Below are 21,932 nucleotides of genomic sequence, written 5' to 3'. Positions count from 1 at the left end.
TGATCACGACAATGCCAAAATGATTCAACAACAAGCATTGTAATCTCAAAGGTGCTTTTTCAAAAAGGCAATTGGATTGTTTTCTTGAGGGAGAAGAAAATGTTTCGCTTCTTATTCAAGACGCTTCAGCGGTTGTGACTGGATGGGGGCGGGGGGGTGGAACGATAGTTTCTGACGAGATGGGGGGGAAATGGAATTATTGTGTTTTTTGCAGACATTTGATTGTTAGCACTCTCTCTGAGAGCCATTAGGAATAAACTGATGAAGCTTCTTAGATGAGAAGCGAAACCTCTTCTTCTTCCTCCTCAGAAAAACCAGTTGCCTTTTGAAAAAGCTCCTTTGAGACAAATATGACCTGGGTGACTGAGAATTTCCAGACGTGCATTCTAATGTTGCAAGCTCTTTCTTCTGCAGCACCTCAGAGGCAGAGTTTGCCTTGCATTATTTCCTCACTTGTTCCCACCCTCCCACCCTTTCCCTGAGGATGTTTGATTCCCTGCTTGATCTGTTTCCTCAGGGGCAATCCTGGAAGTCCAGGCCTTTGTACAGAGGAGCTTACAATTCAGGCAAGCTTTGACTCCACGGAGCCAATTGCTAAGGTTTACCATTCTTTCGGCTAGGTGCAATTCTCCCAATTCTCCAACCTGTTAGCAATACATTCACAAGTCTCACAAAGTCTGGATGGAATCACCAGGTTTTATGGCTGCTAGTTGGTCCTCGTCATTTTTGCAAATTTAAAAAAAAAGCTGAAGCAATAATGGTACGCTGCTTGGCGGATGTTACAGATAGCAAGTTAGTGCCCTTTGAAACATGCAGAACTTGGAGCATCAAACCTACCATAATTACTTAAGGCAAGTCCAAGCAATCAGTGGAAACACTCTTAATCTAGAAGCAGGATCCAAACTTCTTCCGTTTACTAGGCAAAACCCATGAGCATGTGCAGAAATGCTTAGAGTTGACTTACTGCTACCTCTGGAAACAGTCACAGGAAAGGGAGCTGTCTCTGTATACACAGGCACATATATACACTCTGCCAGCTGTCTTTAAGCATTGATTTCCATGGTGTTGGGCTCCCCCTGCTGCTCTCGGATCAGATGAGGCCCAGCAGTCCGAACCAAGCGAGTGGCATTTGGGGCCCGCCCAGGTGAGCTTGGGGGTCTGGGGGGGGAGCTCTGTGTTCTGGAAGTGACCGGAGACCTGGCAGGGGAGCGATGATGTCTCCGGGCAGCCCAAACAGGCAGTCCAGGGGACCTTGCAGGAGGAGGTGGAGAACTGGAGTAACTGGGTGGTGACGGTTGAATGGCCTCCCTGGAGTCAGGCACGGATTCCACTTCAGCTTCAGGAGAGTCCTTTGAGAAAGAGAAAGATACAGCAAGTTGTAATCAGAAATATTGAATAGACTCAAATGATCCCCATGCATGGTGACCACTGTTAGAAAAGCAGATTGAATCCATGGATTTATTAGTGTTTAGGCAATTGCGCATCCCGTTCATTTATGATCCAGGCTCCCAAATTAACTTCTGAAATTTTACTATTCACTTCCTTTAAGAGGAAAAGCAGTATGTCACCACTACTAAAATATCATGTGTGGGAAATTTACAGTTGTCTATGAAGATTCTCAATCACCCAGGTCCCAAAGGTGCTTTTTCCAAATGGCAGCTGGGCTTTCTTGCTTTGAAAAATGTTTCACTTCTCATCCAAGAAGCTTCTTCTGTTCTGAACAGAAGTGCGCTGAGAGCTGAAGAAGCTTCTTGGATAAGAAGCGAAATGTTTTCAAAGGGAGCAACACAACAACAAAGTCCAGTTGCCTTTTGGGGAAAAAAAACACTGTTGTGTACTGGGCTCTTCGCAAGCAGGAGACGAGGCAAGAGAGTTCAGGCAGGAACATGCTTTATTGAATAACAGGAACTGAACTAGTAACCAAGGCTTCTACACAGCTATTTATACTGCTGTCCACTAGGTGGCGGCCAATTGGTTTGAAGGAGCCTATTGCCGCCCTAGAGCCAAGCCAACCAATGGACGTCCTGGAGACTGCTTGTCTGAGGAGCCAGCGACCGTTACACAGACTCCCCGACTACGCAATCTCAAACAGCATTCAAAGACACGTGGTACAGTTCAAGTGAAACAGGCCCAGAACACAGAACACAGAAACACCTTTGAGACATAATCTACAGTTAGATTCTCTGTAGCCACCCCCCCCCAGCCCTTTGAAATAGTCTTACAACTGAGATTTGAGGGGCCTCTACCCTTTTAGCCTTTCAGAAGGCTGTGAAAAACCTGGCTTTCCCCCTAAATGTTGGGCTAGGATGGGGCTGTCAGGAAGTCAGCAGTTTGGTTGGAAGTGGGAAAGATATTTTATTTTTGTTCCATTGCTTTTTGCTGATTGTTCTGAGCTGCTTACTAGGTGAGATCACTAGCTGATTCAGCCGGTTATATCAGTTCTTTAAATAAGTAAATAAATCAGGGGAATGGTTTGTTATATTATTAATATTAAATAACAGACTATCAGAGTTGAAAGGGACCTTGGAGGTCTTCTAGTCCAACCCCCTGCTCAAGCAGGAACCCCTGTAACATTTCAGACAAATGGTTGTCCAATTTCTTCTTAAAAACCTCCAAGGGAAACGAGGTCATCTCCAACAGCAAAGAGAGATCGGACACAATCTTTTCCATTAATCCTGGAAGACATCACTTTATGATGCTGAATCTTTCCGTAGGCTTGTCCATACCGTCTGTATGAAGGTCAACTGTTGACGTGTCAGTTAAAAGCTGTCCCCAAACCACAAAGCCTGAGATATACCTTGTCCTGCAGGATGTACAAAGCCACCGGATTCTTGCGTTCGCGTTCACTGCTTCTAGGAACGACCTCAACTGCATAATAAAGCAAAAATGGAAATCGGAATTGTTTTAGGGTCTTTTTAATGTGTAAAAACAGTTCCTGTGAACTAGTTGGGAATGTGCCAGTGATAGGTAGCTAGCTTTGAAGGACCTTGTCGGTAAAAGACCAAGTTGCATGATTGCATTAAGATCTCTGTTGGTTGTAGACCTTTCCTGAGACCTCTTTGGCCAGCTCGGTTAATATATATCTGTGTTTGGGGCTGATCTGCACCTCTATTTACCAAGACTGAATCTGCAGTCAAGTAGCTTGCCTTGACCTCTACTGGCTTATGGTGCTCTCGTTGACTCAATTTAATGTTCTTGACTGGGTTACTTCCATTGAATTTGTCTAAAATAGCCTGTCTCTTCCTTTGCTTTTTCAGCAGCATAAACCCAGCGTCTCCAAATTAAAGCAAGGTTCCATTTTTCATGCTCGTTGATAAGAACCATCCACTATACATTTGTGTAAACCTCACTGAAAAGTTCTGTAAACTTGGGGCCCAGCCTGACCTTAGTAAGATGGGTTGTCAATAATACGCTGACTAGGAATTCTGGATATTGTGATCCTGCACATCTGGAAAGCATCATAGAGAGATAACAGTCTGGGATGGGGTGAATTGTTTTACCATCATGTTTGAAGTGTTCGTCATTCTGATCCAGATATTCTGAGGAACTTTGCTTCTCTAGTTTCTTTTTGTTCCTGTAATGAAAGAGAACCCAAGAGCTTGCCTTAGTAATTTTGCTTGGTTATGGTAAATCCAGGGCTTTTTTTTGTCATAGAACGCTCAGAACAGAGTTCCGGCACCTTTTCTGGATGGAACCTTGTAGGGTGGGCAAGGCGGGCTGTATGACATGTGTGAGTTCCGGCACCTTTTTCTTTTACAAAAAAAAGCACTGGGTAAAGCCATCTTGACATCCTAGGGGTGAGATATCACATACAGTGGACAACTGGCATTTCAGCTTCCAACAAAGCTGATCAAAATGTGTCCCACGATGACATGTGGAAAATGCCTGACTTATTATATGCTGCCCTCTATCCAGGTTTGCTCAATGTTACACCAACTAGAAAGACCAACTAATGCGGTGGGGAGGGTTAAGAAACTCTCTCATCCAGTCTCTCATATATGTTTTCCACTAGTTCCCAGTATCTGCTTATATATCCCATACTGCTAACAAAATACTGGAGAAAAATGAGGGGGGGAAATCTTGGTGCAGGGTACAGAGCCAAAGGTCTTACCTTTTGTGTAAGAGCCTTTAACCAACTTTTTGGGAGGCTCATGAAGAAGCTCTCATTAAGATAAATTGTAGGAATTGAGCTATAAGAACTATGGATTCTTATTAAGGACAACTCAAACAGTACTAATCTCAGCAATTGCAATGATGCAGAGACTAACGGTCTACTCTGGAGAAGGCAAGGATGGGTCTGATCTATCATGCTCCAGAGTTTTGAAGAAATAAGTTGATTGTGGAGTTCATAACAAAATCCCTATGCCTTGTGGCTCTGGAGAAACAAGGCAGTTCAGTATGTGGTCCTTGTTTGTGATTATTATAGACTGTCTCCAGAACCCTATCTAGCACCTTCACCCATCCTACAAAACAGATAAGTTTTACACTGCTGCTGTGGGACACCGATCAAGATATAGCAAAGGAATGTTGCCATCTATTGTCCAGTTGTAATGAAGACATGAGAACTGCTGATTTCTTCAGCTAACTTTGATTTCATTTACAATTCCTATTTTGAAAACTTAGGCTACTTCTCAATAACTGAAATATTATTATACAGAGCTCTGATCTTTGATCATCATCAAAGGATTTGATTTGATCCAGTATTTCACTAATGTGCATTATCAGGAAGCAGTTTCACATCTATCTACTCTAATCCAGGGAAAAGAAAGACTTGGGCTAAATTATTCTTTTCTACTTCAGGATCTGAGGTTTGTTCCAGTTATATGTATAACCTTATAAAGCAGCCGGCTGTACATTTTTGCTTATATCATTGCTTATATCTCTTTTGCTGAAGAGATATAAGCAATGAGAAGTGACAAATCTAGCAAGCAATGGTGAAAATGACTTTTAAAAAAAACAAAACAGTTTTGCAAAATGGATCTTTGAACCCCAATTTTGTTTCTCTTGTTGGCTGATCCTTCAACATGATTCATAGGATTGTCTTATTAAATATACCTTGGACTGCACTGCTAAATGCCTTCTAAAAGCATGCTTTCTTAATTAAGTATTGTTCCAAGCTAAATCCATAATTTCCCTTCGTGATTTTGCTGGGAAAAACAGAACAAAGGGTGCATTTCAACAGGATGGACATCATTTTGAAAAGTAGGATTATTTCAGATCAGCTCAAGTAAATGCAGTGCTGGCCTGGCTTGGATAACACCCCAGCACCAGAGCCAGCAGAGTTTCACCAAGGTTACAATAAAGCAAAAATTAAAGCATCTGCTGTTATTAAATGGCTTGTCTTAAAATGTGTTTCATGTCATTTGGGAAAAATTTGAGGACATTGGTAATTGTAGATAATGCCCCGGTTCTATATTTCCCAATAGGGACATTATGTTTAAGTTATAAATAATATGCATTTGGGTTCATACTTCTTGGATGGTTTCCAGCAGGCACAGACAGTCACTAAGGTACCCAGAAGGAAAATTCCCCCGGTGGACAGGATTATATAGAGGGAGCTCCTTCCTGTGAAAAGACAAAAATTGAATTAGAAATGTGATTAATTAAATGAAAAGAGTGACACTTGAGATTGGCCTAAAGGATTAAACTAAAAGGCTGTGGTCTTATGCTGAATTCCTGATCTCTGAGAGAAAAGGGAAAATTATCAGGAAGATGTTTCTGCTTTTACACTTGTATACATATTGTACATAGATTTATATAACTAACAGGCTGGAACCCCTGAAAATTCAAATAAATAACTTACTTACTTCTTTCCCCCCTCCCTCCCTCCCTCCCTCCCTCCCTCCCTCCCTCCTTCCTTCCTTCCTTCCTTCCATTCCTTCCTTCCTTCCTTCCTTCCTTCCCATGACTATTATAAGCTGCTATTCTTCCAAAGTAGTGCCTTAGCACCTTACATGGCAAGGGATAGCCTGCCAAAAATAATGTGTTTCCTTCAAGAACTGGAAGTTCACACCATGCAAAATTCAGAGAAAGACATTTTGCAATGTGCACCATCCGGGGCCATCTGGCTACAGTCTGTACAACTCTGGCCTTACCCTTGATTTATAACTACCTCCTGAGTTTTATTTAGAGGGAATATTTCACACTCTTGTTTTAGAGAATCCATGGAGACTTGGCTGCCTTCTTTGGCATTACCTGCCAACTCCAGCTTAGAAGCCAGCCAAACATCTCCATTCTTCTGAGCTCCCCTTTCCTTTGTAGGATACTGTCAAGGGGAAGGGGTCATGCCTGGGTTAGGTCAGGTTTCTGAACCAAAAGAATGTTTCGATTTAAAGATATTTTTCTCCATTTTTGTGTAGGGGGAATAATAGGTACCTGGGAGGAAGAATAGGAAAAGAAAGTTGTGGAAAGCTGAGTGGATGAAAATCTGACAGAGATTCTCTTCCTGTACATGTATCTATATATTTCAAGTGCTTCTCCTACTGCACAAAGCAACACATGGTAGAAATGGTCATGGGATGTAAATGAGGAGAAGAAGTCTATGGAGATTCTCAGTCATCCAGGTCATGGTTGTCCCAAAGGTACTTTTTCAAAAGGCAACTGGACTCTGAAGAAGCTTCTTGGATGAAGGAGCGAAACATCTTCAAGGCGGGGGGGGGGGAAGAAAAGTCCAGTTGCTGTTTGAAAAACCACCTTTGGGTTAGGAGCAGAAGGCAAAGTGAGCAATATAATAAATTCTTCCTTGAGTCAACCTTGATTTTTGTTGATCAGGCAGACACTGTTGTTTTCTTGGCAATAGTATCAAACTTCTTTGCTAATGTCAAAACTGATTTCAAACTCAAAATTTTCCCTGTTTTACTCTTTAGATTTACATCCCACTATAATCTTTACTCTTCCTACGGCATCTCCTTTCTCATTACCCTATTATTTTCAATTTGCAAAAGTCTTTTCAAAGGCTTTCCAGAGTAGCAAACAGATCAAAATATACACATAAAAACGAGACTCACACAGAGCTATTAAACAGTCAGACTCTAGTTCAAAACAATAAACAGCACTTAACTAATCATCATTACCTCAATTCAAAGGCTGAGGAGGAAAGCAACAAACAGAAGACACAACCCAAATCTGAAGTATCGTTAAGAGGGAACACTATATTAATCTGAGTTTGCCAGAAAAGCTAGCCAACTCCCCAAGCCCTTATTATTAGCGCCATGATTATCTTTTTCTTTATATTTCTTTCTTAACATTTACGTTGACAGCAGCAAGAATCTTATATGCATGAAGATGGAAAGACTCTAATTCCCACAATGAAGAGTGAATGGTAGAGGTGATGGAGTTAGCAGAGATGGTGAAATTGACTACTTTAATTAAAGAAAAGAATTTATCTGGCTGTGTTTCTACTAGGAAAATGCTTCTGGACTTTTCTCAGAACTGAAAACAATGAAACTTTGATTTTAGGTTTTGGTGATTAGAATGATTTTAGAGTTACAGAAATGAAATGTTGTGAAATGTAACAAAAGGCTGAGGTTGTATTATTTTTGCAGTCTACTACACCAAAGAAAGTTGGAAGTCATTCCTTATTTCTCTCATTGCTCTTTTCTCTTTTTTCCTATTTTTTTTTTCATTTTTATCTTAGCATAAAACTTAATAAAAAAAAAAGTATTCCGGAAAAACATTTTCTTTATAACATGACTGCCCGTCTTTCTCGCAGAGTGACCCTGGGCAGTGAACAAATAGATGTAAAAACATTAAAAATATACATAAATATTATCATAAAACAATGAAAAACAAGAACAAAATAGTTAACATTCAAGATTTTGTACCACAGACAGGTGTATGGATTTGTGAAGCCCACACTTACTGTACACCGTCAGTTTTATGGGAACACTTTGTCCTATGCTAATGGGGTTCTCTACCAGACAGCTGTAAGTGTCGTCATCGGACATCAGGACTCTAGTGATGGTGAGGATTTTCTGATCATGGGAGAGGATCAGCCGGGAGTCATTGACAAGAGGCTTGTTGTCCTTCATCCATGTATAGATGGGCTTAGTGCCATTCTTGTGGGAACAGTTGAGAGAGAAATATTCACTCAGCTCCAGCACAGTTGAGGAGGCCAAGGCAACGTGGGGCTTTGAAACTGGAACTAGAATCGACAAAGGGAAAAAAAGGCATCTCATTGGTCTTGAAGACACAATAATGGACAAGGAAGAGGGCTGATGGGAAACGCATTTAGTGAAATCATTCAGGCTCTTCTGCTCCCCTTATAGATTCTTCACCAAGAGAAAGACAGTAATTCACAAAGCCATTGTTTAATTGACCTTGATTGGATATAGACTGCTGAGCAGAAAGTGATGCCAGGTGAAGGTTTGTTGGGGTTTTTTGTTTTTTTCAATTAAACCCAAGTCAGCTGCAGGATCTAATCTGTAAGATAAAGTAATCTGGCATTTCCAGCCTTTCTCTCAGCTGGCCAGTGCTGGAAACAATGTTCATTATATTTTCGCTGTACCGGTTCCTCAAATGAATATTCTGAAAGCGCTTCTTAACGTAATCTCCAACCATGCAACTCTGATGATGGAAGGGCTCTAATTTAAAGACTTGCAAGTGGAAGTTATGTCAGTATTGAACTGAACTGATACAGTGACATGGATGAAGGTTTCCTTTCCTTGTCAACTCTTTGAGATAGGCCAGGTCAGGAAATGGAATTGCTAGGACTTTTGCAATGCACTTCAATATAGTTGGAGTACTTTAGCAAAACCTTGAAAGCCTGTTTACCTTGACTTATACCCAACACAGTCATGATAGAATTTCTTGAAGTTTCTTACATTTCTACTTTCTGAAGATTTAAATAACCTTCCAGGAAAGGTTCAGCAATCTGAGTCAAACCTACGGTCCATTACTCACTGACTCTGTATGCACCAAGGAAGAAACTATGCAGTCAGACTGTCAGCCCTGCCCTAGTCACCTCATCATTTGATTACTGCAATGCATTCTACATGGGGCTGCCATCCCAACTGGTCCAGAAGGCAGCAACATCAACAGTGACGGATATACAGTTTCTTATAAGCCCATATAACACCTCCACTTCGCAAGCTGATTCTGATTCTGGTTGTGATTCAAGGCGTGGGTGTTACCTATAAAGCCATACATAGCATAGGAGCTAGTTATTTGAGGGACTACCTGCCACTTTGATCTTGACTCTGGTTAACCAGTGGAACAGCTTGCCCTCAGAAATCGTGGGTGCTCCATCACTGGAGGTTTTAAAGAAGAGACTGGACAGTCACTTGTCTGAGTTGGTGTAGGCTCTCCTGCTTGAGCAGGGGGCTGGACTAGAAGACCTCCAAGGTCCCTTGCAGCTCTATTCTATTCTATTCTATTCTATTCTATTCTATTCTATTCTATTCTATTCTATTCTATTCTATTCTATTCTATTCTATTCTATTCTATTCTATTCTATTCCATTCCATTCCATTCCATTCCATTCTATTCTATTCTATTCTATTCCATTTTATATTCCATTTCCTATTCCATTCCATTCCATATTTTCTATTCTATTCCATTCTATTCCATTCCATTCTATTCTATTCTATTCTATTCTATTCTATTCTATTCTATTCTATTCTATTCTATTCTATTCTATTCTGTTCTGTTCTATTCTATTCTGTTCTATTCTATTCCCTATTCTGTTCTATTCCCCATTCCATATTCTATTCTATTCTATTCTATTCTATTCTATTCTATTCTATTCTATTCTATTCTATTCTATTCTATTCTATTCTATTCTATTCTATTCCATTCCATTCCATTCATCCTCTCTCAATAAAGGAGAATATTTGTAGCTCAGGTATGAAATGAGGAGTCCTTGGTGTTCTTAGAGCTCAGTTGTTTTCTTGCAGACATTTCATTACCAAGTAGGTAACATCATCAGTTACCTAGACTGTTCTCTCTCAGCCCAACCCACCTCACAGGATTGTTGTTTTGGAGAAAACAGGAGGAGGAGGAAGTATTAGGTATGTTCGCCACCTTGAGTTGCCTATTAAGTAATAATGGCATGACAAGAATCTAATAAATAAATTCATGTGTTGTTTGGGCCAAGGAATATTAATGTTAACTAATATGTACGTAAGATAAATAAAAATCAATAAATCATTTTTTTTTCTAAGACCAACCTACCGTCCACTGTAAGATTAATGTTCATCTCGCCTGTAAAAGTGTCATCTGTGATGGAAATTTCCACCTCGTAGGTCCCTTCATCAGATAGCTGCAATTCATTGATCAGTAGAGAGCCGTTCTCGAAGATTTTTATCCGATCTCTATACTCTGGGCGCAGGTTCCCAATGATCCCTGTGCCGATGGACTGGACCACCGTCACCGCCTTGTTGCGTTTCACTTGCCATTTGATCACAGGCTTGTCATGGCTTGTGCTGGTGTATTTCACAGAGAGCAGGGCGGGCTTGCCGACTGTACCATGAATCAGTAATACTGGACTGGTGATATTGACTCCGTCTATCAGCTCTAAGGGAGGAAAAGAAACAAAAATATAACCGATATTAAACAGGAGCTCTGGTAGCACAATGGTTAGAATGAAATATTGCAGGCGAACTCTGCCCACAGTCTGGAGTTTGATCCTGAATGGCTCAAGGTTGACTCAGCCTTGCATCCTTCCCTGAGGGGGAGTGTTGGGGTTGTTTTATTTTTTGTTTTTTAACTTTTCTGGGGGTTTTTAGTGTTGTATTTATATTGTTTTTAACTAGGGCAATTTGTTTAATCTTTTTTAATGTTTGTATTCACTATTTTATTCTGCCCTGTGAACCGCCCTGAGTCCTCAGGGAGAAGGGCGGTATATAAATGTTATTAAATTAAATTAAATTAAATTAAAAATGAGAATCCAGATTGTTGGGGGCAATAGGCTGACTCTGTAAACCACTTAGAGAGGGCTGTAAAATCTATGGGGCTGCATATAACTCCAAGTGCTATCACTGTTGCTCTTGCTGACTCATTTGAAGTCGCTAAACATGCTTTCATGGTGCTAGCCAAGAGAATATCCAGAACTGATAAGTTTATAATCAAGAGCTCCCTGATTAGAAAGACTATGCTGAATGTGGATGACGGAGCTGCAGACCAACATACTCAGAAGACAACTCACTGGGAAAAGAGGATTGAGTTGTGAGGACCCAGTACATTTCTGTTCTGTAAGTGTACATCTTTTGATCTTAGTGTAGTTCCTAAGATAAAACTGGAGTGCCACATTGTGCATATTTCATTTAAAAATCATAGCACCAATTTAACTAGAAGCTTACAGAGACCAATATTGGATGAGTAGAGCTTTTGTTGTGTGAACGTCACAACATGGACTTAAGGATCTCTGTTATTGATACAAAGGAGAAAAAGAGCAAGGACGAGATCTACCAAGTCATTGGATAATTAATTAAATTCAATAGAAAATAAAGGTTGGTTAGGTTGCAGTCATGAGCACCCTCGAGTGTAAACACTAATGAATGCCATAGGATACGGTTGGCATTGCATGGTGTGTTCATTACAGCATGCTTGTTTAATTATAGACTATACATTTCATTCCAGGACTGGTAATATAACTGGCTAATTAACAGGATTTCTGCAGCTCCCTAGCAGAGGCCTTAATGAGACCCTACAAGCAAAGAGCCAGAAGGGCTGAATGCTAGATTGTGCTGATGGGTGCTGTACAACCTATTAATTCACTGTGCCTAAATGCAACATAATTTAAACCCTGTTCAGGCACTTGCCAGAATTCACTTTCTTAGCTTCCGGGACTGATATAATCTAAAGAGAGTTGAAGATATAACATGGCTGAACTTTCCTTTTCTTTCCTTAGCACCCAGGAAAGTGAGACTGTGAAATGCGGTGACAGTGTCACAGTGTTGGCTTGGAAGTGTCCTTTTGTATAAAAGAATGAGTTCACTGACATTTAGGCTAGTGTCAGAATGATAACAAAGAGATGGACAAGTATAACAAAAAGATGGTCAAAAGAAGACTTTTGCTCAGAGGTTTTGCATCCTCCACCCAGGAACCCCAAGATTCTATATGTCTGGAATCTTTCTATGTTGTTTGGAGATACCAACTTGTATACATGCTTTTTTGAAGCTCTCATTCATTTCAATAGGCTTTGGTAAAGATTGAGCTGGATTACATGTGTCTTGCCGGAAAAGTCAACGGTGGATGAACGCCCTTCAATCTAAATTAAGAACTGCTTCTGAAATCTATTCTCCATCCCCACCACTTGCTGAATCTCTTTTTCAGAAGGTGGCTTTCGCCATGCTTCTGTTGATATCATCTGAAATGTAAGAGGTACTTGTGGGTCTTTCAAGTTGATCCCATTTTACTTGAGACTCCGTGTGTGTGTGTGTGTGTGTGTGTGTGTGTGTGTGTGTATCTAAAGAAACCCTTCACTGTGAACACTAAACTGAAGAAGTTAGCGATGGAGATGAAAAGGAAGAAACCTTTAATTGACAGTACAGAAACCAGGATAAGTGTCAATTCTGATTTGCCGTGTACTGCAGGACTGGAAAGGCTGCCCTAAAATTTTTGATATTAGGCAAAACTCATCCAGAGGAACAACTTCTGTTGTTTTAGATCAGCTCTTCAGTCCAGCATTGTTTGGTACGGATCTCTTGAGGTTTCAGAAGGACTGACTTCTAAGACTCTGTTTCTATAGATGGAATCAGGAACACAGGATGCTGGTAATCCTTGATTTACAGCAGTTGAAGTTGCAATGGCACTGAAATAAGGGACTTATGACCATTTTTCACACTTACAACCATTGCAGCACCCCCCATGGTCACGTGATCAAAAAATTCAGACGCTTGTCAACTGGCTCACATTTATGACAGTTGCAAGTGTCCTGGGGGTCATTTGTTCCCCTTTGGTGACCTTCTGACCAGCAAAGTCAATGGGGAAGGCAGATTCACTTAATAACTGTGTTTCTAAATTAACAACTGCAGTGATTCACTTAACAACCGTGGCAAGAAAGGTCAAAACTCACTGAACAAATATGTCACTTAACGGAAATTTTGAGCTCCGCTCTGGTCACGCATCAAGGACTACCTGTATATCCCTATAATGGAGGGAGAGTCAAGAAACCAGGACACACCTACGTGAGCACAAGGCTGAGACCGAAAACACATTCAATGTCATATGTGTCGTCTTTGGAACAGTTTCAGCTGATAGAAATATGGATCATTTGGGGGACCATCAAGTCCCAAACTAGAAACTATGTTCGTAGCGTGGAGCGGACTCAGTTAATTCCAAGGTCATCAGATCTATCGATACCCAAACAGGACAAAAAGAAAGAAATCCTATGCTCAAGAACGACATGGTTAAAAAGAAATGAGCAGAAACCCACATTTCTGATTTAAATTGACTTCCTTGTTGCCTCATGGGAAGTTTCTGAGGAGGTCTCCTTTTTGTAAAAGCACCCATGTGGAAGGGGCACAGATCAGGGAGAAGCACAGGAACAAAAGCAATTGGGATGAGAACAAATAATGTCAAACAGTGGAGGAAAAGCAAATCAGAGCAGTGTCCTCTCATTCATGTTGCTTTTCTTTTATTCAGATCTATTTGGAACTTTTCTTAGAAGAAAACAAAACAATCTGGGATTCCCTCTAGAGGTAGGACATTCAACTACTAGGTTTCACCCTGGATAGCATTTTGAGATCAGCTAAGGACAGCTAGGTGCCAGATTGAGAACTTTAAAAATATACTAAAGCAGTGGCAACTCATTTATGTCCACTCTCTCACGAACCCCACCCCACACACACACACACACACACACACACACCTGAATGGATGAACTTACCAGAGTTCAGTTCAGCTTGAGGACCTCTTTAGCTTTCAATTATTCACTGGTATGCACACATTTCCACAAACTTTCCCACATTCTCAACCTAGGCTTTTTTATATTTATTTTCTTAGATGTATATGGCCATCCATTTATCCTACCATGTTTGTAGGTAACCTCAGCAAACATTTCTCCTATATTCATATTCCACCGCTGGAATGGTCAACATCCAGCTCAAGAATCCAAATAAAACTCCAGGTTCATTCTGTTTCTGAAAATCCTACTGTTTATTGAATACACCGCTTGGTTATGTTGAAGCAAAACTAACTCTGAGGTTCCTACACCAATTCATAGACTTAAATAATAGTTTTCCCAGCCAAACTCCCAACATCTTACGTAATCCATATCAACAAGTCCATTTTGTCTGCTCCCCCGCTTAAGCTAAAGGCAAATTGAAACACGGAGGCGCATAGCTGCCAAAGTTTCATCCTTGACAGGAACATGAATATACAACAATAAACAATGTATTGGGTATAACAATGTCTGTTTCAAAAGGACCTTGAAGAGAGATAGATCTACCTTCTTCACATACAGAGAGACCTACCCCTTTGCTTTACCTGGTTATTTTGTTTGTTTTTTTGTTTATATTGCACTTGTGTCAGAAACACTGTGGCGCTTCTGGGTTGAAAGGATGAGCTGGTGACATCACCGTTACCCTGGGGAGACCCAGTTGGGGGCTCTTTTCATGTCCCCAGCAGGAGCTGGAGTGAAGGACAAGAACTCAACCCTGCCCCACAGCAGCTCATGGGTCTTGAACGCAGGCTTGCTAACTTCCGGCCCGACGTTTCAACCATCCAAGGCACTGGGCTCCATAACCTAGCTATGAAAGACTGACAGTGTTGTGGTCAAAATAACACCCAAAGGAAATGAACAGGCCAGAGAGGGGTTCAAACCACTGTTTATTAGTCCAGAGTTAGAAGCTTATCATGAATCATTGGTCTATTTCACCAAGAAATGCTGGCGAAAGAACAAGCACCACAATGCTAGGCTGGCCATACATAGAATATTAATCAAGGGCAGCATTGATTACATTATAACTAATAGATTATAAGGATGAGATGGGCACTTTTAAGAAATAATAATGCATGTGTTCCTTGATAGCCAATAGTAGCCTTGGGATTCTACAGATTAGATAAATATTTTATTTTTATTAACAAGCTGTATGATACTTATCCCCGGGAATGAGAAGAGAGATACACCAGCGCACCTCCATGGATATTTCACCTTGTGTGACTTGAATTTTATAGTCCCTGCAGACATAGTACCAGGTTTCTTTCATAAAAGCTCTCAAGTTATATGTCTGTAGAACGCACAGAAATGTACAATGGAGAAAATGTATAATGTTGCATTAGAGAGGGAAAGTATGCAACTGTGTTACTGGAGTTTGCAATTTTATTCCAAGCCTCCTCAAAAATTAGACCATCCAAAAGCAGAATCAATTCTTGCATGTCCACGGGGCATGGTTAAAAATAAATAATTGTGTAATTAATTGAAGCTTTACCTGTTTTTAGGGGCATCACGGCTGCCATTTTGCCTTTTTTATTATTCCATTTGGGGAGCCCTGAAGGGGTTAGCTATGGTGCTTTTTATCAGCTGCACCAAACCAGATTTTCAGGCTATATCATGACTTCCATAAATCTAACAGGAAAAGGGACTTTACTATACAGCTCCTTCTACCTTTAGAAATATATATTTCTTAATTTATTGGTGAGTGCATAACCAAGCCAGAAGGACTCTCAAACTGGTTTAATTTCAGATAGTAGCTGCTCCTGTCTCGTGTGTAGCCTCACCAGTTGCCTTTCTACTCTTGCTAGGAAGTGTTAAATGACATACCAGCCAGAGCTCCGCTATCTGTCTGGTAGCACACGCTTCTCTCTAATTTAAATCCTATTGAATTATTTACTAATAGATTTTTTTTTTCTTCCTGCCGTTCAGCTAAAAATCAAGTGGCGTATGTATACAGAATCAGGGAAAAAGCTGGGTCGTATTTATAAGCTCAAAGTATAAGATTTTTATCACAGAAGGAAAGGAATAGTGAGCGCGTGGGGGAAAGGAACCATTTTTAAAGCTTATTTGTTAAATCTCACTCCATGACTGGGTGGTGGCCACGTTCTCTGTTCTTTGCCTTACTCCCTTCAATTCTATCCCCCAGCTCGCATCTTGTACATACGTCCCTAATAAGTTGCACACTTTTGTGAGTAACTTTCCCAATCCAAATTTATTTCAACACAATCTCCTCCTCCTATATATATATTTAAAGAAGGAAATCATTTCTCATACATATTCAAAAACACTGAGTATTCTAATTCAAGATTCATCTTTCCAGCAAATACTATTTTCTACAGGTGTTTAGAATGAGAAGAAATGGACCCTGGTGGAATTGGTGTGTGGCTTTTACCTGGGACACGGTCAATCTCAGTGTCCAAGGAATCATTGGCAAATTTCTTCTCTGTCCCTATAGGAAAGACGTCAGAGAGAACGGTTGTGAAAGGATGAATGGCATTTTGGGATCTCAGCTGAAGAGGGTATCTCTCTATCTAAGCTATCTATCATCTATCTATCTATCTATCTATCTATCTATCTATCTATCTATCTATCTATGCTATCTAGCAAGATAGAAGATAGAAAGATAGACAGAGATAGATATAGAGATAGATAGAGATAGCTAGATATAACATCTATCTATCTATCTATCTATCTATCTATCTATCTATCTATCTATCTATCTATCTATCCATCCACCCATCCATTCATTCATCCTGATGCTTTATTTAAACTTATATGTGTATATCAGTGATTGCATGACCTCTATAAATGCCATAGGCTAAATGAATAAAATCTATACTTTGTTTTCCATTATTTTCCCCCAATCAGATGCCCTCCATTGGTTGTCTGTTATGAGAGTTGATGTCCCAACCCATCTGGAGAGTGCCTGGTTGAGAAACGTAGCTTTAGGCTACTGGAGGAAGGGAGGACAAAGTAGCTGGGTGGTTCTGGTTCACTGCAGGTGGGCTAAGCTAGCCCCTAGATGTTCCTTTTGAGGGAGTTCTTCTAGGGTTGGGACACTCTGAATAGAGTCAGGAGTGTTTGTTCACTGAAAGACATTTGGAAACAGTTGGCAGTCATCCAAGCTGACTGTTTTGAAAGCTGTGTACTTCCAGTACATTTTGTATCCTGGGCAAAGGAGCTTCTTTGCTGGAAACAGGGAGGGATTGCTGGTCTCCTAGGCATCGGATCCAGCATTTGGGGGCAGACTCGAGACTGCCAGGAGCCAAGGACAAAGCTTTTGGTTGTGGAGCTTAGCTCCTTCCTGGCTCCAATTTAAAAGGCTGTAGTCTGAGGAACTGCAGCATTTCTGATTCATCAAGTGACATGAAAGGCTTGGCAACATCACCAGCCAGACAAAGGAAGCAGAGGCAGCCTCTGATAGGGATGCTTCTGGTTTGGCATGGCTTCAATAGGGCCCAAAATGGCCTTGTTCTAAGCAATGCACCTGCTCGTGGCTTTCAGCAGCCACTGTTGGGAATGTGAGAGTGTTCCATTTGCTAAATTAGAATTAACTAAACCAGATGAAGTGTTACCTCAAAGAAAAGGGCAATCTCTTTGATCCAATGAATGCATTTTGAGTTTTGAGATGTCAGATCAAAATGATGGCTAAATTGGGACTAGCACTGCACAAAGTCATTTTGACTAGAAGGCCGACATTTTCTTTAGTTCTTTTTTTCCCTCTTCTGAGGAGGGAAGAGGGCTCTATTTCAAAACATAGCATGGGGCTAGAGCAGGGGTTGGCAACCTCGGCTCTTTTATGACTCATGGACTTCAACTCCCAGAATTCCTGAGCCAGAATTCTGGGAGCTGAAGTCCATGAGTCATAAAAGAGCCGAGGTTGCCTACACCTGAGCTAGAGCTTCCCACTCATCATTTCTACTATTTTAGGAATGACTGAGGACCCCGCATACATTTCTGAGCATTAGACCAGGGGTCTTCAAACTTGGCCCTTTTACGACTTGTGGACTTCAGCTCCCAGAATTCCTCATATGCCCCTTTCCCCCAAATCGTCTACTAGACAAAGAAAACAAAGTTGGGCAGCCCTTTAAAAATTTCCAAGAGAAGATGGGAATGCCACCAAATTAAAACAAGCAATTCAATATAACAAGCCAGGTGACAAGAAGACATTAATCTGCATAAAATGAATCTGATGATTTCTTGGTCTAAGCTAGCTGGCATGGAATAATAAGTGTATTAAAAATAGAAATATATTATCTAGCTGATGGCAATATCTAGCTTGCCTTGACTAAGCCTTCACAAAAGCTAAGAAGGGTTGGGCCTGATTAATACAAGGATAGAGGATTACCCGAAAACCCCAGAGTTATTGGCTACACTGGAGAGTTAAAAAAAGACTAGGAAGTCAGAGGACAATGTTAGACCACCTCCACATTGCTGCCAAAAATAATTGCATGGACATGTCCATGAAGTTGTCAGGACTCCAGCTTAAATCAAGAAAGCCTTTTTCTTTTACTTTAACATCTCATGTAATGGAGTAGGCTTGATCCTACAGCCTATGTAGCTATTATTTCAGAGGGCCCCAATGTTCATTAAGCCATCATTTTCTGGATTCACACACCAAGCCATAAACCATGTTTTAGAACTGCAGTGGAGGAAATATACTGATATGGCTTATTACACACCTGATCTTCCAGGTTGCCAAGTTAATGCATAGGATTTGTGCTTTCACTCTTCAAAGTACTAGATTTGTTTGCTTTTTCAGGTGCAATCCTGAGACCTGTTTGAAAATTTCCTAGCTTCTTTGCTTCCCCCATATGCTTTCCCAAGAAACAGACCATATGACTACATCTGTTCATGACTAGTTATAAAGGTAAAGGTTCCCCCACACATGCGTGCTAGTCATTTCCAACTCTAGGGGCCGGTGCTCATCTCTGTTTCAAAGCTGAAGAGCCAGCGCTTGTCTGAGGACGTCTCCATGGTCATGTGGCCGGCATGACTAGACGCCAAAGGCGCAGGGAACGCTGTTACTTTCCCACCGTAGTGGTCCCTATTTTTCTACTTGCATTTTTACGTGCTTTCGAACTGCTAGGTTGGCAGAAGCTGGGACGAGTAACAGGCGCTCACTCTGTTATGTGGCACTCGGGATTCGACCCGCCAAACTGCTGACCTTCTTCATGACTAGATAGGAACAAACAAATCTAGTTCTTTCAAGGGCAAAAGCCGCAAATCCTAAGCATTAATTTGGCAACCTGTGTAAAAAGCTCAATGAACACATCTCCTCCACTGTAGCTCCTAATGCATGTTTTATGACTGTATGTTCTGTGAATGCAACAAATAATGGTTTAATGAATACTGGGACTTTCTAAAATAACATCATTCATTGATTAATCGTGGCTAGTGGTATCTATAATTCACCCGCGACAACCATGTTAAGGCTGAATAAACTTTTGTTCAAACTGGAAATGGATGTTTCCTTTCCTAAGTATCGGAAATAGAAAAAATAAAGAAGTACATAGGCATGGAAGGAAGGAAATGTAGATTAAATAATCTGGTGCAATTTTTTTCTGTGTCTAAGATAGGTGACATTCCTAAATTATAGATTGACTTATTATAGAGCAATGTAATTACATAACTATCTTTAAAGGATCTATCTGTCTATCTATCTATCTATCTATCTATCTATCTATCTATCTATCTATCTATCCATTTACCCACCCACTACCTACCTACCAGCTTTTCCAGGCTGGTGTCCTACAAATTCACATCCTCTCCATCTAATTATCACAATCAGGAAAGTCTGCCATAGGTTATGCAGTAGTTATTATCTCCATGTTAATCTTTCATATATCAACTCTAACTAGACGACTTTAAAACTTACTAAAAAGTATCTTTACTATACAATTGGGAATCTTGTAGTTATCCACTCCTAAGCAACTTACTCTTAATGTAACATATTCCATAATCCAGGAAGTGCAAATCACAAAATCAGCAGTGCCACTCGGTGTACAATTGCTCAGAAGCCAAACTCCCACTGAACTCAATAAAGCTAATGCCCAAATAAGCAAGTATACACAGTTCCTCTACATATTGATTCAAGAGAAAATTCTGCTAAATTCACTGCAACTTCAAGCTTCCAGTGTGTATACGCACACATAGAAAATCTAAATACTGCTAATCCATCCTTTTATTTATGTCATTATCTTTCTATAAATATTACCTACATAGCTTGAAAGTCAAACTACCTTGCTTTAAAAACATACCTGAGCAGAAGCGGTATTCAAGATGCATTCCTTCAAAGACTTCCCTAGATTTAGAGGTGCACAGATCTATAATCTACTCTATAAAGAACAGTGTATTAACTCGTTGTTTTTTTTAAACAGCCACTGAAATGCTCATTCCAGAGAGAGCTGTGAAGGGTCAGAGTACGGTAGGTATTTGGACCATTCTGAGACTCTGCCTAGAAGCTGGTCAGTTCACCTCCAGGCATTCAGCATCCAAAGAGAATCGTCCTTGCTTTCCACTGGAGCAATTGCTCAAATACCTTTTGCCCAAATGTTTTTAAGAAGGCTGGTTTCCTACCTGCATAGTAGATTACAAAAAGGCAAACGATATGTACGAAAGCCGGAGTGCTGAGAAGTCGGGACAAAGCTTCTCTTTCTCTCTTCATTTTGGGTTTAGCTTTAGATCCCTCTTACACACAATTAGCATGTTTTGTCCACTCCAAGCACGTCGCTTAGTACGGCTTGGAGTTGCTCTGCTACCACTGAACTCTGCCAAGTCCCCTTTCAATAGACAGAGCTCTGTGTGTTGTTGTGGATTGTTGTGGAAGGGTTTGTTGGATTTTATGTTTTTACCCTTCTTTCTTTCCTTTGGGTCAGACCTAAGACTTGGTGAGCTGAGATCCTTCATGCCAAAGGATTAGCTAATCATATTTAAAAACAACGCAGACCGTGTTTCTGACTTTCAAAGGCAGCTTCACAGAAAATTCCTGATTTAAAATTGTGGAAAGACCCAGAAACTCAACATTTCTGATTTCGGCAGGTAGCAGATTTTCCCAATGCACATTCATCTAGAATAAACCCCACAATCATTCCCAATCAAGATGAAGTTACATAGTCCCATATATGTTGAGAAGTACTAGATTAAATCACAACAGAGAAGGCTATCCTACCTTATTTTCAAAAGTACTTTTAAGTACCAACAATACAATACGTGACAAAACAAATAATTGCTTGGATTTTGTGGCTTTAACTTGAACCCAGCATGGGCACTGAAGTACAGAAACATATAACCTCTGTTTTCTAAAACATTTCCAAAACTTGACATCATAATATAATTTTTAAGAGGCCTGAAGAGGAACATTCCTAAACACAAGGAGAGAAATATCCATCGTAATTAATCAATTTTGCTTTCATTACCTTTACCAGTGAAATGAATTAAGGTATCCTGGCTTCACCCATGTTTTTGTGGGAACTCTGGCATTCTATTCAAAGGCTGTTACTCAGCCTTCAATGTTTTGCATACAGAGAGAGAGAGAGAAAGGCATAAGAAAAGGGGAAGGGGATAGTCATGTTTTTCATTTGATGTCTTAAAAACTGTTTATTGCATTCATCTCCCAAATTCTAGCAGTAAAAGTTCTCTTCTTTGGGAATCTTTCCTTTTACAGAATGCTGAGCCCATTTCCAAATGTTTTGATCTATGAGAGATTGTTCATTTGAAGACCGGGTTTCCACCCCCACCCCCCAATTTTTTCTGGAGGTTTCTGTAGAAACAACCACCTTATCCAACTGAAATTTGCAACGGTGCCTCCATAGAGTCAGGAACTCACAGCAAAGAAAGATAATACAGCATCCTGTTGAAAGTTGCATTCAATTAGCTTATCAATATTTTCTGTAAAAGTATTTCTGATTGTATAATGAACTAAATCCCATTCCCAGAACTAAACCACAATGTACAAATGGGAACACTGCACATGATGTAGCATAGACTTAGAGGATTACAATGAAGATTTTGTCTCCTCCAGAGAGACAATTTGGCACGGTCATCTGCTACTTTG

At 40.4% G+C, this 21,932-nt stretch overlaps 1 protein-coding gene across 1 annotated transcript; it reads right to left on the bottom strand.

The window, feature by feature from the left end:
* Nucleotides 1-1,043: 1,043 nt before the first annotated feature.
* On the bottom strand, nt 1,044-20,543 carry HEPACAM (hepatic and glial cell adhesion molecule; the record flags this gene model as incomplete). Its single annotated transcript, XM_083368284.1, has 7 exons — nt 1,044-1,349; nt 2,798-2,868; nt 3,501-3,574; nt 5,472-5,565; nt 7,862-8,143; nt 10,171-10,512; nt 20,456-20,543. 7 exons carry the CDS (start codon nt 20,541-20,543, stop codon nt 1,044-1,046), a joined length of 1,257 nt encoding a protein of 418 aa, XP_083224410.1.
* Nucleotides 20,544-21,932: the final 1,389 nt, after the last annotated feature.

Source organism: Vipera ursinii (assembly GCF_947247035.1).
Source record: "Vipera ursinii genome assembly, chromosome: 8".
NCBI classification, from domain to species: domain Eukaryota; kingdom Metazoa; phylum Chordata; class Lepidosauria; order Squamata; family Viperidae; genus Vipera; species Vipera ursinii.
This window is presented reverse-complemented; position numbering and strand designations above follow the sequence as displayed.